The 15891-nt window shown below is 45.6% G+C and overlaps 2 protein-coding genes across 2 annotated transcripts in view; one reads left to right on the plus strand and one right to left on the minus strand.

Annotated features, from left to right (window-relative positions):
- Positions 1–15891, plus strand: part of Itga9 (integrin subunit alpha 9) — a 320954-nt gene that overhangs the window by 85822 nt on the left and 219241 nt on the right. The window contains exon 15 of the mRNA XM_046436952.2: positions 2405–2565. Within this exon, the coding sequence (XP_046292908.1) occupies positions 2405–2565 (161 nt within the window). The remainder of the gene's footprint in view (positions 1–2404; positions 2566–15891) is intronic.
- LOC124088013 (DNA-directed RNA polymerases I, II, and III subunit RPABC4-like) lies at positions 14393–14687 on the minus strand. Its single transcript, XM_046437273.1, has 2 exons — positions 14679–14687; positions 14393–14572 (listed from the first exon to the last, which is right to left on the minus strand). The coding sequence occupies exons 1-2, from the start codon at positions 14685–14687 to the stop codon at positions 14393–14395; spliced, it is 189 nt and encodes a 62-aa protein (XP_046293229.1).

Here is a 15891-nt window from a genome sequence, read left to right on the forward strand (position 1 = left end):
TCGATACTGTCTGCTCTGTCTTCCTGTGTTCATTTCCACCCGGGGTTTTCTCTGAGCTCAGCCAATTTGTCTGTGGCACAATAGCTCTGTTCTGTTCTCTCCATTACTCCCTTTCCTGAGGCTGGCACCGTAGTTCTCTCACTTGGGAGGAAAGCTAGCCTGGGGCCACCGAGGACAGGCTACTTGGCAGCTGCCACCCTAAGTAGGTTCCCCGGCCAGGATCCTTCAGCTTGTCTTCCAGCAAGCAGTGTACTCTCCAGCTAACTGGGGCTTGGAGTCTCACTTCATTTCAACTTACACCCCCCACCCCACTTTTTTTTTTTTTTTAACTGTTGGTCAGGGGAGTTGTAATCACTAGAAAGCAGATTGGTTGGAGTTCAGTAGTTCTGGATCTCTTTCTGTGTTTGGTTCTGTTTCTGCATCCAAAAAAATAAGTTTTTAGGTGAGGTCAGGTAATTAAAAAAAAGGCATTAAGAACCAACATGGTAGGGCTAGTCCGAAACCAGAGACTAGAGTTCTAGATTGCTCTCTCTGGCAGATGGCTCTGGCTTGGAACAAGTCTTTTCCCCTTTTGGACCTCAGTCCCCTCATCTTAAAGGTGGAGGGTTTAAACTAGTCGGTCTCCACATTGTTGCAAAGCTTCAATGGCCTGTGAATCCACAGCCCTTTGGCGTGTAACCCTTGAACTGGTGCCCATGTTTCCTGTGTTCAAATGGTTTCCCATATACATCTTTTCTTCTTCCCTCTTCCTCCTCGGGGCTTCATACATGCTATGTAAGTACTATACCACTGAGCTACACTCCCAGCCCTTTTTATTTTGAGACGGTCTCATGAAGCTGCCCAGGCTGGCCTCCAACTTGTGATCCTCCTACCTCAGCTTCCCAAGTAGCTGGGGTAACTGCTTTGTACCATTGCACCCAATTCATACCATTCTTCTTAACGGTAATACTATCCTGGGATGATCCATGACCTCGGTCCCTCCTGCTGACCCAGCCTTGCTTTGGAAATCAGCTGTTTCTCGAACAAACAAGTTGGGGCAGGCTTGCCCTTGCTAACCAGGAATCCGCCTGCTTGGTGTGGCAAGAGCCCTGACATGGCAGTAGCCTAGAGAAGCAATTAGATGCAGCAGAAAGCCTGCCCAGGTCACCTTCCTCTCACCCTGGTTTAGACCTCCCCCTTTGATGTTAAAAGCCAGAGCTGCCCGCTGCCTGGCTTCATGGACCTAATGGCTGGCAGACACAGAACTGCATTTTATTGGTACCGAGGCCCTGGGTTCTAAGAGGCAGATGTGTAGAGATGGGCCTGGGTCATCTGCCTTCCCACTGCTCCGCCATCTCCTCCAGTTGCTTTAGGAATGGAGCTTCCTGTTATCTTATTTAAAACCATCAATATCTTCTCAATCCACAAAACAGTTAAAAAGAGTTACTACTTTTCTGTGCCAAAAAAAAGGTGAGAGGGGTCTGTCGATACTAAAGCCATATTTACCTAAGAAGCATACCGTTATAATTTACTTGGACTCTGAAATGATGGAGGTAAAACATTTTGGGTTTCTCCAGCATGCCTTTGACCTTGTAACCCTCCTGCTTTCACATCCCAGTCATTCTGCCAACTACCATTAGACCTTCAGGTACAGAGGAGGAGTTTTGTTTTTTGTTTTTTTTTTTTCAGGGGTGGACCTCTATCCAGGCCCACTATGGCCCGGGTTTTGCTAGAGGGATGGGCACCTCAAAGTGCATGGTCACCATGCTTGGCCCCCTGAGAACGAGATCTGCTGCAGCCTTCCTCTGGGTTTTCAAGCATGTGGGCACCGTGAACGCATGTCCTTGCCTATGTTGTCCCACCTTTACTCACAACAGCATCTGGCACGTAGTCAGTGCTCAGTAAGTTGTGAGTGCTGCAGTCCAGTGGACACAGTGAGCAGGACTCCTCATTCATGAGATGAGATGAAGTTATTGGACGTGATTGTTCCCTTGTGGTGGGTGGTCTCACCCAGGATAGTCACTGCATGGTGCCACCATCATTTCAGAGGCTTCTAGTGACCGGCTGCAGATGTGCCACGATGCTTGCTTCTCTGAACACTGCCCTGGGTCGGGTACAGCTAATGGTTGACGAGTGTGTCAGCAGCTCCCCTGGGACCTCGTGGCGGCATGAAGTTTAAATTGGGGTAGTCATGAGGTACATACATGAGTGTCACCACAAAGACAGAGTGCATCCTGGTTCTGTCTAGATTCTGTGAGCACCTGGCTGCACACGTCTGTCCCAGCAGGTCCTGACGTGGCCCACGGTCCTCCATGCTCTGGAGGGCAAGGTGTCCTGTGAAACATGCGTGGATCCTGTGAGGGGGAGGGGAGGTGGCCTGGCCCCTCTATCTTTTCTGACATTTTGACCTCTTGTTTATTGGCAGGCCTCAATTACGTTCTGACAGCAGATGTGTCCAAGAAGGAGAAGGGCCAGCTGCCCAGGGTCTACTTTGTGTTGCTGGGAGAGACTGCTGGCCAGGTCTCAGAGAAACTACAGCTGACCCACATGGAGGAGACGTGTCGTCACTACGTGGCCCACGTGAAGGTCAGTCCCTTCTTCCTCCTCATCCTCAAATTCTGATGGCATTAGAGGTTCTTTTGGAACTAGTCGAAGCTACTTTGTGTTTATGTGTTCTCCAACGTCCAAATTCTATTTCACAAGGAGAAGGATGTTTATTTCTTCCTACTGTTTTAAGTTTCTGACAGCCCTTTTATGTGTTTGATAGTACTGGTCTCAGACTCTGAGAGGGATTACAGGGACCAGGAGGCCAGTGATGATCCTGACTTTTGAGAGTGTTCTCATCCTCTTTCCTCTGTGAAGTCCAGTGGTCTTCCTGGAGGGCAGCCTCAGAAGCACATGCCTCCAGGCTTGCAGTAGTGCTGGATCTCACCATACCTGATGGCTTTCTCAGTAGCCCACTATCTATTTGTTCATAGGCAGAATGAAGGCATTTTAAAACTGGTTGGCCAAATTTTTCTTGCTTGATTACTTTTGTTTCTTTTAGGAGTGCATGTTTGACCTTTCCCTCCTATCTCTAAATCAACTTCCAAATGTTTTGTTCCTCTTGAAATTATTGTTAAATACACTTTGCTGCTAACACAGGATACTGGATTTGATTGAGTATAGAGTGGTCCCTTTGTCAGGTGGGACTCCTGGAAGTGCTTGATACTGCAGGAATGGTCAGCCACTGAGCCAGGGCAGGGCTCATGGTAGGTAGGTGGAATGCATGTGGGTTTTAGAGTCATACAGGCCTCGTGTGTATTCAACTGGATGAGCATTGCGCCCTCTCTGTGACTCAGTCTCTGACTCTATGAAATGCACACAATAGTATTTGCCATGTGAATTGAACACTGTGATCAATATACAGGTGATGATCAATTTATATTCTGTGCAGCCTACACTTGCACAGAGTCTGACAAATAGTAGGTATTCAGTGTTATTTGATTGGACTACACAGAACTGCCAATATTCTAACATTTTTGACTTAACAAAAAGGGTAATTTCTTATAGCTTAACTTGATATTATGAGCCAGTGGATTTCTGACTGATAGTAAAAATAGCGTATGGGTCAGAGATGAAGTCTCTTTCTATTATTACGTTGATGGTGCCAGATCAGGAGAATAACAGCTGCTTCTGGGGTGTGTATAGAGAAGTGTCCCCACATCTAGGGCACTTGCTCTGGCCCAGAGCCTATGAGTCTGTGCCCCTGAAATGCTTCTCACTGGGGCTGGGCTCTGTCCTCTGCCAGGACTCGTGCTGGGACCTGCCTAGACCAGCTGCCCCAGCACTTGAGGTGCCGGCCATTTATAAGGCTGCCCACGTTCCTGTTAAGTCCCCAGCCCCTGCCCCTCTTGCTCTTGGATTCCATTGGCTTGTGATTGCCCTTGGGGGTGTGTGAGAGACTGCTCAGGACAGGCTTGTGTGCAAAGGCACTGAGTGTCCATGCTTTGTATTTTCACACTTGCTGGGGACAGGGCATCTTCTCTTGCACTTCCTTGTGCCAGGACTATGCCATCCGTGCTTTCCTTTGGGTTCTTTGTAACTTCTTGCTTTGACTGAGAAGTTATCCTTTGTGCATAGCCTACCAGGGGTCACCTCTGCAATTCAGGACCACAGAGAACCTGCATGCCTTTGTGACATGAACTCGGGGATGTCAATAGGGAGGTCCAGACCTCAGCAGGGCTGCTCTGTGGCCTGTGAGGGCTACTGGGTGAGAGCAGGGCTGCCCCAGGGTTGGTCCTGTCACTTCCTGATAATCTAGGGTTGCCACATTTGGCAAGTAAAAAATATAGGATTCCCAGTTAAATTGGAATTTCACCTGAGCAAAGAGTAATTTCTTTTAGCATACACACAGAAGTTCCCCCTCAGCCATGGTTTAGTTTTCTGAGGATTCAGTTATCTGAAGTCAATCTAGATCTGAAAGTATTAAATAGAAAATTCTAGACATAACCAATTCATAAGTTTTAAATAATTCATTTTGTAGACCATTATAATGGTTGTATTTTACCATTAATTATTGTTTTTTTTTTTTGGGGGGGGGAGGCACTCAGCCACTGAGCCACATCCCCAGCCCTATTTATTTAGTGACGGGGTCTCACCGAGTTGCTTAGTGCCTCACTTTTGCTGAGGCTGTCTTTGAACTCATTATCCTCCTGCCTCACCCTCCCTAGCTGCTGGGATTATAGGCATGTGCCACTGCGCCTGGCCATTAATTATTATTTATTTTTTACCTTGCCTAATTTGTGAATTGAGATTTACCATTGGTTCATATACAACATACGTAAAACGGTATGTATAAGGTTCGGTCCTATCTGCGGTTTCATGTATACATGTAATGTTTTGGAACATGGAAAAGTAGGGACTATTGGATGTGCCAAATATTTCGTGGGACATACTAAAAACAATGTGTCATTGATCTGAAATTCACTTGTAACTTAGCCTCCTGGTAGCAGATTGCATTCTAGTGATCTTCCTCCATCCTGTAAGCAGGACTTCTCTGCTCAAACCCTGGCTGACCAAAGGAAAGACTTAGGTAGCCATGAGAAGAGGCGGAGAACAGAACTCCTGGGCGCAGGACCATAATGGACCTGTATGTGGTTATTTGCTCATGATATGGAGAGCCAGGGTGCAGGCCTGCGTTAGTGGACTGGGATGATGATGATGTTGCTTGGCCATTTTCCAAAGCAAGAAGGAGGGCTGAAGAGAGACACCAGGAAGATACGACCCCTCTGTGGTCCTCGAGTCAACATTGCTCTTAAGGAGTGTTCAAGGTGCTAATCCTCAACAGCCACAAAGAAAGTGTTTTGCTATCAGTCACAGTCGGAGCCACAGTGGAGGACCTGTGGGATGGCGGAGTGCACAATCTCAGGCGAATGCTAGGGAGCTAGCTGGCTGCCCACAGTGCGGCCTGACTGGCTGAGGAGGAAACGGGCAAGGCCTGTGGTTTATCGGGTTGTGGGAAAACAGCTGTGGAGGCCGTGGCTCGTGTGGGGGCTGAGGCTAGCAGCAAGGATGGGGGAAGGGAGGTGACAACCATCGCCTCCAGAGCGGGGACCGAGGACTGGGAGCTGTGAGTCGGGGCTGAAGAGCAAAACAGGGTCTCTACTGCAGAGGGCTGGCACTCAGCTTTATAGACCAGCCACGGAAGATAAATACACGCATTCTGGCTTATCACACGCCATATGGCCAGCAGACAGTGAGGCCGGCACTGGGGCTGAGTGTTTTGTTTAGGCTATCTTTAGGTCTTTTTTTTTTTTCCTCCCCTTTAAGCCTATTCCAATTTTTTCTTTTCTTTTTTTATTCCTCAGAAATTTTCATCCCAAATATGGTGATGAGTTTTTTATCTCTTGCAGGAGCCTGCCTGGGCTAACACCTGCCTCCCAAGCCGCCTATGTCCTCCCATGCTCCCTTCCATTCACCACCCTGGTGGGGCCTCCTGAGTTGGTGATAAGCCACATCCTCCTTTTCAAGGCCTGACTGTGGTCAGTGCTGACGTAGTTCTAGCTGCTTCCTTGACCTTTCCTCAGACACCATGCACCCCAGCTTATCTCCCCTCCTCCTCCAAATTGGTCCAGCTTTGGGGATGGGACCCCTTCTACTTGTCGAGAGGGTTGGAGAGCTCTGCTGGGCCCCACAGTCACAGCTGAAACCAGACAGCTACCTCCAGCCTCAGGGCTATCCATGACTTGGCCTCGGTTTACCTTTCTAGCCTCCTCATCTGCCCCCACATCACGTGTGCCTGGGCTCTTCCCATTCCTCCTAAAATCTGCCTCTCGTGCTTCCCTGTCTTGGTTCTTGGGCTCACCTCAGTGGCTCTGCTCTGTAGTTATCAGAGGCCTGGTTCTTGGTGTATCCGTGTAGAAAAAACACGTACTACCTGCATGATTTTTGCATTTTTTTTTTGAGGGGGGGTGTCTTAAATCTCTACCTCCTGTCATACTTCTTACTTCATATTTTCTTTTAACCAGCTGACTTTCAGCCTTTTAGTCTTACGAAAAAAGAACTTTGACCCTTCCATGACCAGAAAATTAATTATTGCATGTCCCAAACAAAAAGTAACTGTAAAAGTAAACACACTGAAGACAACAGTGTCATTGACTTCTAGTGGGAGTTTATCCTTTGCCAGTTTCTGCAAAAGCACCCATGCTCCCTTTGTGTTAGAAAGGGAGATTTCCCGGGCCCAGGGAACATTAAAGACACTCGCCAGAGTGTTCCACAGTGGAACTTTCTCCCTGATGCAGCCAGAAGAATTGATGGGGAATCAACTGGGGACTAGATTTTCAAATTAGAGGATCCTACCATGGAGCCACGTCTACGGATCATCAAAAAGCATTTCATAATCCCTGCCCACCCCCCCAAAGTCCTAACCAGGCTCTACATTGATCAGAAATGCCTCGCCCCACCTTTCCTGCTGAAGGTTTGTCTGTTTTGAGAGGCTCAGTCAGTCCACGGGTTGGTGCCAGCCACTGGCCGAGCCCCTGGGAAGCTACCTTCATCTTCCTGTCTTGGAGCTGGTTCCATGCTGCCTGTTTCCTGCTTTGGGAATGATAGGCCCAGAATAAATACTTATAAACGGAACTTTGTTGGAGGGACCAACTGGGCCAGGTGGAGTTGGGGAGCATGGGGAGCCTCTGATAGGGAGCAGGACTTGCTCACCTCCCTATGTGCTAGATGCAATGGCGTGAGAAGGTGGAGATTTCAATGTGTGGCATGTGCTGAAGAGTGGGTACCACTGCCCCATCGTGGCTGCTGTGTTTTCTTACATGTATTTGTCCAGACGACAGCAGTGCTCCCACCTCTGGTCCTGCACAGTACCTCGAGGGAGTAAGCCTTGTGTGAGATCAAGAGCTTGCACGTGTTGGGCAGGCAAGCAGCCCACTAAGGAGCCAAGCAATCATGGAAGCAGTTGAATTTAATGGTGGGGAAGACCAGGCAAAACCGAGTATGGGGCATTAGGTAGGTCATGCATTGCCTCCTGTGAGGATCAGGGACACCCTCCAGTAGGCCTTCAGGAAACCTTTGTTGAGCAGAACCGCATGTCAGACGTTGTGAAAAGGGCCAACAACAGTGACTGATGTTAAACAAAAAAACTCCAGACAAGGGAATATGCACTTTGGCTTTCTGGGAAATTGCAAATGTTCATGAGATAATTCTTTTATGTTCCTAGAGGTGTTTTCAGGGGAGTTTGACTCTTAAGTTGCTGTTGTACCTTCATGACTCTGGGAGGAGGTGGGCGGATGCCTTGGTTGGCCTGGTCAGGATGTCACACGAGCCATGGTTTCCTGGGGCTTTGCCTGGTGTTTGAATCTGTTTCCATGTTCTCATCCCACAGAATGCCTCAGGACCCTGCTCAGCCACGTGGCATGCAGAGTCGAGTGCAGAGTGCTGGGATCCGTTGATCCCTGGGTTTCAGGGGTGTTGGAGGCTTTTTATTTAAGAAGCAGATAGCCAGGTGTTGTGCACATCTGTAACCCTCATGACTCAAGCAGGCTGAGGCAGGAGGATCACAAGTTTGAGGCCAGCTTCAGCAACTTAATAAGACTGTCAGAAACCAAATGAGTCTCAGATTAAAAAAAAATATGGCTGGGGATGTAGCTCAGTGATAAAGTGCTCTTGGGTTCAATACCAAAAAGAAAAAATAATAAGCAGATAGTTAAGGGAGATTAACTTGTAGTGAGTAAAAACTCTGAGAAAGGAAAACGGTTTCCTTCCTCATTTGGAGAATAATATGCTAAATGTCTTGGTCATCTTGATAATTCATAGACATAACTAAAAAAGTTGCAGGGTTTGGCAAAAAAAAAAAAAAGGGCACAGACTTAGCTACAGGAAGTCTTAAAACCTCTGTTTGTTTTTTAATTACTAGTATATGCAAGTAGTTAAAAATGTTTTTTGGGGGGTTGGGGGGGAGTATCAGGGATTGAACTCAGGGGCAATCAACCATTGAGCCACATCCCCAGCCCTATTTTGTATTTTATTTAGAGAGACAGGGTCTCACTGAGTTGCTTAGTGCCTCGCTTTCGCCGAGGCTGGCTTTGAACTTGTGATCCTCCTGCCTCTGCTTCTCAAGCTGCTGGGATTACTGGTGTGTGCCACAATGCCTAGCCTAAAAATGTTTTTAAGCTAAGAGTTATGCACAGAGAGGGTGTCTCTTGGCCCCTCAAAAGGCAGCCATGGTTCCAGTTCTTATGTGTCTACAAAGAAATTGTCAATAAATCTAGAGTGTCTGCTTGCTTTTGTTTTCCTGAATGGCAGCATGCTGTGTACATGCTTAATTTTTCTTTTAAGATGTCCAATGGTGGAACGGATATACAGATTTTGGCAAATCTATGCAATGGAAGGCTAGATGCTGATTGTGGTGGTGGTTGTGTAACTGAATACGTTTATTAAAGCTCACTGGAGTATATACCTAAAATTAGTGAATATTAGTCTGTTAACTATTTCAGTCAAACTTAGGTTTTTTTTTTTTTTTTAATGCCTTGGAGATTTTTCTGTACTGCTGCAACTAGTATTTACCTGTTCTTTTCACGTCTGTATGACACTCTGCTCAAAAGGCCGTCTCTTAATTTATTTAACCTGTTCAGGACACCCTTTAAAGGTCATTTCTAAACTGACTTTATCTGGAGTTTATAGACTGGTACTCTCAGTTTTCTTCTCCAAAAGTGGTTCAGAGTCCTTTTACAGAAGACTCTGAAACTTGTCGTGGAAAGGGGGATAGCCCCCACTGGAGCAGAAGTCATAAGACATAAGTTGAGATACCTTCTCCTACTGCAGCCAGCTCCTTCTCCCTGTCTCAGACCTGTAGTGTTCTGATGGAGGATTGGTTAGGACCCCTGAGAGGGCAGCATGGAGGGACCCTAGTGGTCTCTGAGGTAGTCTTGGACATGTCCTTCAAAGGACAAGCCTCTCAGCCATGGGGTACCCAAGGAAAATGCGGGGGAATGTTCCCGACTCCTATATTAGCTTTGCACCTTTGGCAGGTTCTCCTGGTCTGTTGGTAGTGGACATGGCTTGAATGTTCACTTAGGGGTACAGGAAACTAGGGCAGGGGAGCGGGAAATCTGGGAGGAATAGACTTGATAAGTGAGAAGCCTCAGCATCATCCATCCCAGAGGTAAAGCTGCTCATGATAGGGTCTGGTTATATGGGTGCCATTGGGAAAAGAGACATCGGGGCTTTGGAGATCACACTGGAAAGTAGCTCACTAAGAGTGGTTGCTTGAGTACCTACTCTGGGAGGCCATGTCATGCATAGCTGGAGAGCAAATGGGACCAATCAAGAATGGAGGGGTGTGGAGAATGTTTGACATGGGATCTGATATTGTCCTGTAAGTGCTGTTTGGCCATTGATTTCTTCTTTGGCTGGAATGAAGGGTTCTTGGTATTCTGCATTTGGACATTGCCTTGGGGGACATTATGATTAGCAAAGGAAGGCTCAGAAACTGAATCCAGGGATTTGCTCACCTCACATTCTTTTTTTGAAATAGGGCTGATATAAATAGTCATGCATTGACATTTTAATGGTTTTATCAGAAGCTTATTTACAATTTATGTAAGATAAAGTTTATAGCCATTGCTGTAGGTGAAATTTTCTTGTGAAATTGTCCCAGGCACTGTTCTATTATTTACCGTCACTTACACTGAGTTTATCCATCTGCTGGTGATGTCCCTATAACACCAAAATTCTTTGAAGTCTCACATAAAAATGTGTTCTCTTACTGGTTTTATCTTTATTTAAGATGTGATTGTAAAGGATTACAAAGATCCTGCCACCTCACACTTGGAACTTACATATCTATAAAGGTGATTCTCTTCAAAGTAATCATTTTCTAGTTATTCCTTCTTTGGGTGTATGTGTGGTACTAGATATTGAACCCAGGGTGCTCTACCACTGAGCTACATACCCAGCCCTTTTTATTTTGAGACGGGGTCTTGCTAAGTTGCAAAGACTTACCTAGAATTTGTTTTTTGGGGGGATGGGTGGGCATGAGGGAACCTGGGATTGAACTCAGGGGCACTCGAACACTGAGCCACGTCCCCAGCTCCATTTTGTATTTTATTTAGAGACAGGTCTCACTGAGTTGCTTAGCACCTTGCTTTTTCTGAGGCTGGCTTTGAACTTGTGGTCCTCCTGCATCAGCCTCCCTAGCCACTGGGAGTATAGGTGTGCGACACTGTGCCAGGTTTATTTATTTATTTATTTTATTTATTTTGTGCCAGGTTTAGAATTTGTAATCCTCCTGCCTCAGCCTCCTGAGTCACTGGGATCACAAGTGTGCACCACCATACCTATCATCATTCCTATTTCAAAATTTTCTTCTTGGTTTAAATAGTTCCTCACTTTTGGGTAAATATTTATTCTTTAGGAGGAAATTTAAATTTTGGAAACAGCCATATTTCTCAGTGGTCCTGGTTAGAAGATAAGAGAGTGTGCCTGGGGAAAAGTGAGGTGTGATAATATAGAAATTAGGACTAGGAATTTATTTAGTAGTCAACCTCCCTTTGAAATGATGTATAAAGAATTTTTACAATATTCAAGGTGGGCAAGGTGGTTCATGCCTGTAATCCCAACAGCTCAGGAAGCTGCGACGGGAGGATTGCAAGTTTAAGGCCAGCCTCAGCAATGTAGTGAGGCCCTATGCAACTCAGTGAGACCCTGTCTCAAAAAATAAAAAGGATTAGGGATGTGACCCAGTGTTTAATAGTCTCTGGGTTCAATTCCCAGTTAAAAAAAAAAAAAAAAAAAACTACAATATTTAGAGTGATAGTCATGGGATCAGCTAACACTAGCCGAGTGTTTCCTATGTGCCAGTTACCACATGTAGAATAGTTGCTGTTTTTATCCTCATTTTATTGTTTGGGAGTCAAGATATAGAGGAGCTGAGGAATTGGCCTACGGCTTTTACAGCTAGTAAGTAGTAGAGACAGGGTTTGAACCTAGCAATCCTGGGTTTTTAACCACTGCTCATAGAGATAATGTAGAACTAACTAGTACTTGTGTGTCACATACTATTCTAGGATGTGATAAGTGAATAGAAGTACCTTGTCCAAGGTTGTAAGGCTAGCGAGAGGCTTCACGTCTTTGTCATAATGAATCCTGTGAGCATCTCAGGGCACATGGCCCAGAGGTGGCAGCTACTGGTGATTAACAACTGGCTCTCGGGGAGGGGTCACCTGACTTGAAGCATTTTGCCCATTTCTCTGATGTCAATATTCTCCTCATGGTGGATTTCAAGCTACCAGTATGAGTTCACTGAGTGTGTAGTTAGGAAGAGAGGTGCAGTAGCCCACTCTTGTATTCCCAATATATCTAAATAACCTCCAGAGCATAGATGCTAGAACAATACAGTAAAATAATTAGGAAGTGATGAGTTTTAAGTATTTATGATCTTTACCTTAATATAACTTATTGTAAGTACCCAGTTTGACTTTTCCGGATGGCTGTGTTTAACACTGGCTTAAAGACCTTCTGGAACTTGAGCAGTGGACTGTTGTAAGCCGGTGCCAGCAAGCTCCAGCATAGCGCTGCGTCTGCTGTGATAATAAGCTGGTCACATCCCTGCAGCCATGTCTAACCCATGGCCGTGTCATTATCACAGTCTTTTATCTTGGTTTCCTGTGGCTTTTTAAATTGATGAATAAAAGGAAAGTAAATTTGTGAGGACAGTTTAATCACTAGACTACAGCTTTTATGTTTGTACATTTGGTTCAGAGGCACTCTTGTGTTTTGACTGAATTTATTAGCTCATGTAAGAAGTTTACATTGCAAATAATGGAAAAATATTTTACTGAACTGTATTGAGGCTTTATTCCTCACCCTGGCCTCACACAAGCATGTGGGGATTCTGCTCAGCAGCCTTTGCATGCTGAAGAGTAGTAAGTTGCTGATCCTTGTGTTTGCTTGGAGGCGGGAGGGGCTGGTAAAGGGTAGATACGACCTCCCTTGGGTCTGTTTGAACTCTGAGGATTTGTTATTTTCCTGAACTTGAATTTGGCCAGGTCTGCCTTAGTGCAGCATGGATATTCTTTGAGTCTTTTATTTTTTAGCCTTCTGGTCTTCTTGCTTGGTGACTTCATCAAGTAAAACTGAAGGACTCATCCTACCCTTTTCTTACCAATTATTTTCTCAGCACATCAAGGTGGCCCAAATGATGCCATGGTTCTCTCCCTTACCTTCTCCACCTTCCCAAGGCATCCATTCCCAAGTCATTCAGGGAATTCTCTGGCCTGCTAAGTGAGTCCCCGTGTGGCTGGAGGAGCAGCAGGTCTTGGAATCACCTTAGCTGGTCCCATAGGCTGCCTTGATCGGAACTCCCCACCTTCTTGCCAGACTTTGGGTTCCCAAGTAGAGCTTTTCTGTGTGACCCCTTCAACTCCATGTGGAAGGGCCTAAGACAACCCTGGATGAAGACAGCAATGTTCTTGCGCAGGGAATGTACCATGGAGCAGCCTCCCATGCATCCTGGGCTGTCCCCAGGACCTGCTGCAGAGGATGAGGGGAGTGGCTTTCAAGGCAGAACTGATAATGGAAGTCATGTGTTTTGGAATCACGAAAGGGGAAGTGGGGGCCAGCCATGCGCCATCATGCTGTGCACCATGTCAAGATGGACATGGATAAAAGCATTGGTCATGGGGCCATGTCTGGATGGCAGTGTGGGGTGTGGGGGTTGCCCACAGCTCTTCTAAAGAAGGATTTGGAGCCAGCTAAGGTTTCCTGAAGGCCCAGCACATCTCAAACTTCACACTTGTCCTTCCCTCACATCCTTGGTAGTCTGTCCACCTGCTTTAAGGAAAGCAAGCCTGGCCCCAGAAGCCTTAGCACATAAGATGAGAGGACCATTATATTCAGCAGTTATACCACTGGATTATTTGTCTTTTGTTTTTATAAAAATATAGATTTTATTTCTGCCTGTATGATTAAAGAGAAGATGTTAGTTTGGGTCAGTGTACGAAGATGGCATCTTTTTATTTTGGAAGGGTGGTTTTAGGCCCGTGAACAAGAAAGTCATTTTCTCAGTAAGCATTTGACTGGATGGAAGTAAAGTGAATAGGGTAAAAAGTCACAAAAACACTGGATTCCAGTTGGTTTGGAATTGGGCAGACTTTTGACAAACATCCCATGTGCATGTTCTCCCTCCTTCTCTCCCTATCTGTCTCGCTCCATGTGTGTCTATACATTCACATGTTTTATGTAAAATATTATCTTTAAATAATGAGACTTAGAAAAGAATTACCCAGCTAGCACAAAAGACGGCCATAAATTCTTCCCCCAGGTTGCCCAAATGTTAACCATCATTATCATGCTTACTTTGTCATCTATCATACTCTTTATCCCTTGAAGGAAAGTTACAGGCAAGACTCCTTTTCCTCTACATACTACATCAGGCATCTTACCCCAGACAAGGACACTCTTAATCAGAGCATGCTTATTGAAGTCAGGAAATTTAAATATACATTACTATTAGCTCATCATGGAACTTCTCACATTTCTCCAGTTGTCTTCAGGTCCTTCTAGTGAAAGGGAACCCCAGAGCAAGTGTTTTAGCCTGGAGCCATTACTAGGAGTTACCCGTCTATGCCCTTGACATTTTTTTAATAGGACAGGTCGGTTGCATTATAGAAGGTCCTTCTGTTTGGGTTGGTTTTGATCATGAGTTGATTGAAAAATGTGTGGTTTTTTTAAAAAAAATTATTTCATTAAACAAAAAAGGTCTTTACACAAATTATTGATACCTAAACACAATTTGGTTTGGAAAATGAAATCATATGTATATAATTGTATTCATAAGTGTGCTAAATGAAAAGCTGTACAGTGAGAAACATTAAATGGTCAAATCCAAGTACAAAGGAAGATACTCCTGAATTTCCATGTTTCATCAAGCATCAAAACCCACCAATCTTTGGTTTTGTTTCTTGTACATTATTCTATATCCACATTCTCGGCATCTGATTTGATCCCTGGATTTCATTTCATTTTCTATGTGACATTCTCCACAGATATATATCATTGGCTGCTGCTTTGGGGGTGAACCGTCCTTCCGGGTATCCACTCCTACCTATACATCAGAGACTTTATCCCACTTTCCCAAACAGAACCCAAAATGTACATTTGTCTGCAGGAGTATCGCAGAATAATTGTGACCTATGTATTTAAAAACATACATCCAACATTGGGTGTATTTTAGCTACTATTTTAATATGGTTTTCCAAACTCAGTTGCCATTCCCCATCAGGGGGCTTTCAGTAGTAAGGGAGGTGATATAATAGGAGAAGAGCTTACCACCTCTCTCCTCTGTACCCTGGAGCAGAGGCAAGTTCCAGGCCCTGAGAAAGGGATCAGTCATTAGTAGGGCTCTGAGTACCATGATATCTGCAGGGATCCCAGTCTGAGGGAAAAAAACAGGGTGCCTCTGTTTTCCAGAGGTATCAGCTGGGAAATCTGTTCAGCTGTCAGGACCTGAGAACCAGTACAGGGTCGAAGCATATCAAGTTGAATTTTCTGTCTTCTAGAGGAACAGAAGTTGCGGATGTTGGTCCAGTGGCTCAAGAATGTTACTCTCTTGACCACCTACTTTTTCAAGAACTGTGCATTGGGTGCTAGAATGTCCTGGTCTAGTGGGTCAGTTCCAACCATGAACTAACGAGGATCCCTGCCCACTGGGAGCTCATATCTCAGTGGAAGGACACAGACAGTAGAACAAAGAAGTAAACTGAAGTTTGCTAGAAGGTGGTGAGAGCTATGAAAACAAACTAGAACAAGATGGTGCAGTCTTGGGGCTCGGGTGGTCAGGCAACCTCATTGAGAAGGTGAGATCTCAGCGGAGACTTGAAGGAACAGGAGAGCAGCACAGAGGCATCTGGAGAAGTGTTCAGACAGGATCCCGAGTCACCTATTTGAGAGGAGCAGGAAGGCCAGTGTGAGAGGAGGATGGAGCGGCAGTGGTGTTAGGCACAGGCCATGTTGAACTTCACAGGCCCCGAGGAGGTCTTGGCCTTTATTCTGAGTGAAATGGGAGCTGTGCAAGGGATCTGGGCAGAGAGATGATGTGCCCTGACTTCTGTGTTTAAAGGACCCCCTGGATACTGTGTTGGAATGGACTGTAGGCATAGGACAGAAGCAGGGACACTGGTTAGCTATGAGAGCTCTGGCTGGGCTAATCACAGTGAAGGTGAGAAGTGGTCTAATTCTGGGGTGTCTGTATTTTGGTAGTGGGGATTGAACCCATAGGGCCACACTGTGGAACATGGTTCTTTTGGAACATTTACACACAAGTGCTTGTGTCGACACACAGGGGATGCACATGCATTGGAGGAAACCATATTAGAGAACTTTGAGTCTTGTGTCTGATGTCTTCTATTCTCAGTGGCATAAAAG

The sequence above is a fragment of the Marmota monax genome, unplaced genomic scaffold (assembly GCF_021218885.2).
Source record: "Marmota monax isolate L192 unplaced genomic scaffold, Marmota_monax_Labrador192_F-V1.1 WCK01_AAM20220418_F8-fsc00021, whole genome shotgun sequence".
In the NCBI taxonomy this organism is placed as follows: domain Eukaryota; kingdom Metazoa; phylum Chordata; class Mammalia; order Rodentia; family Sciuridae; genus Marmota; species Marmota monax.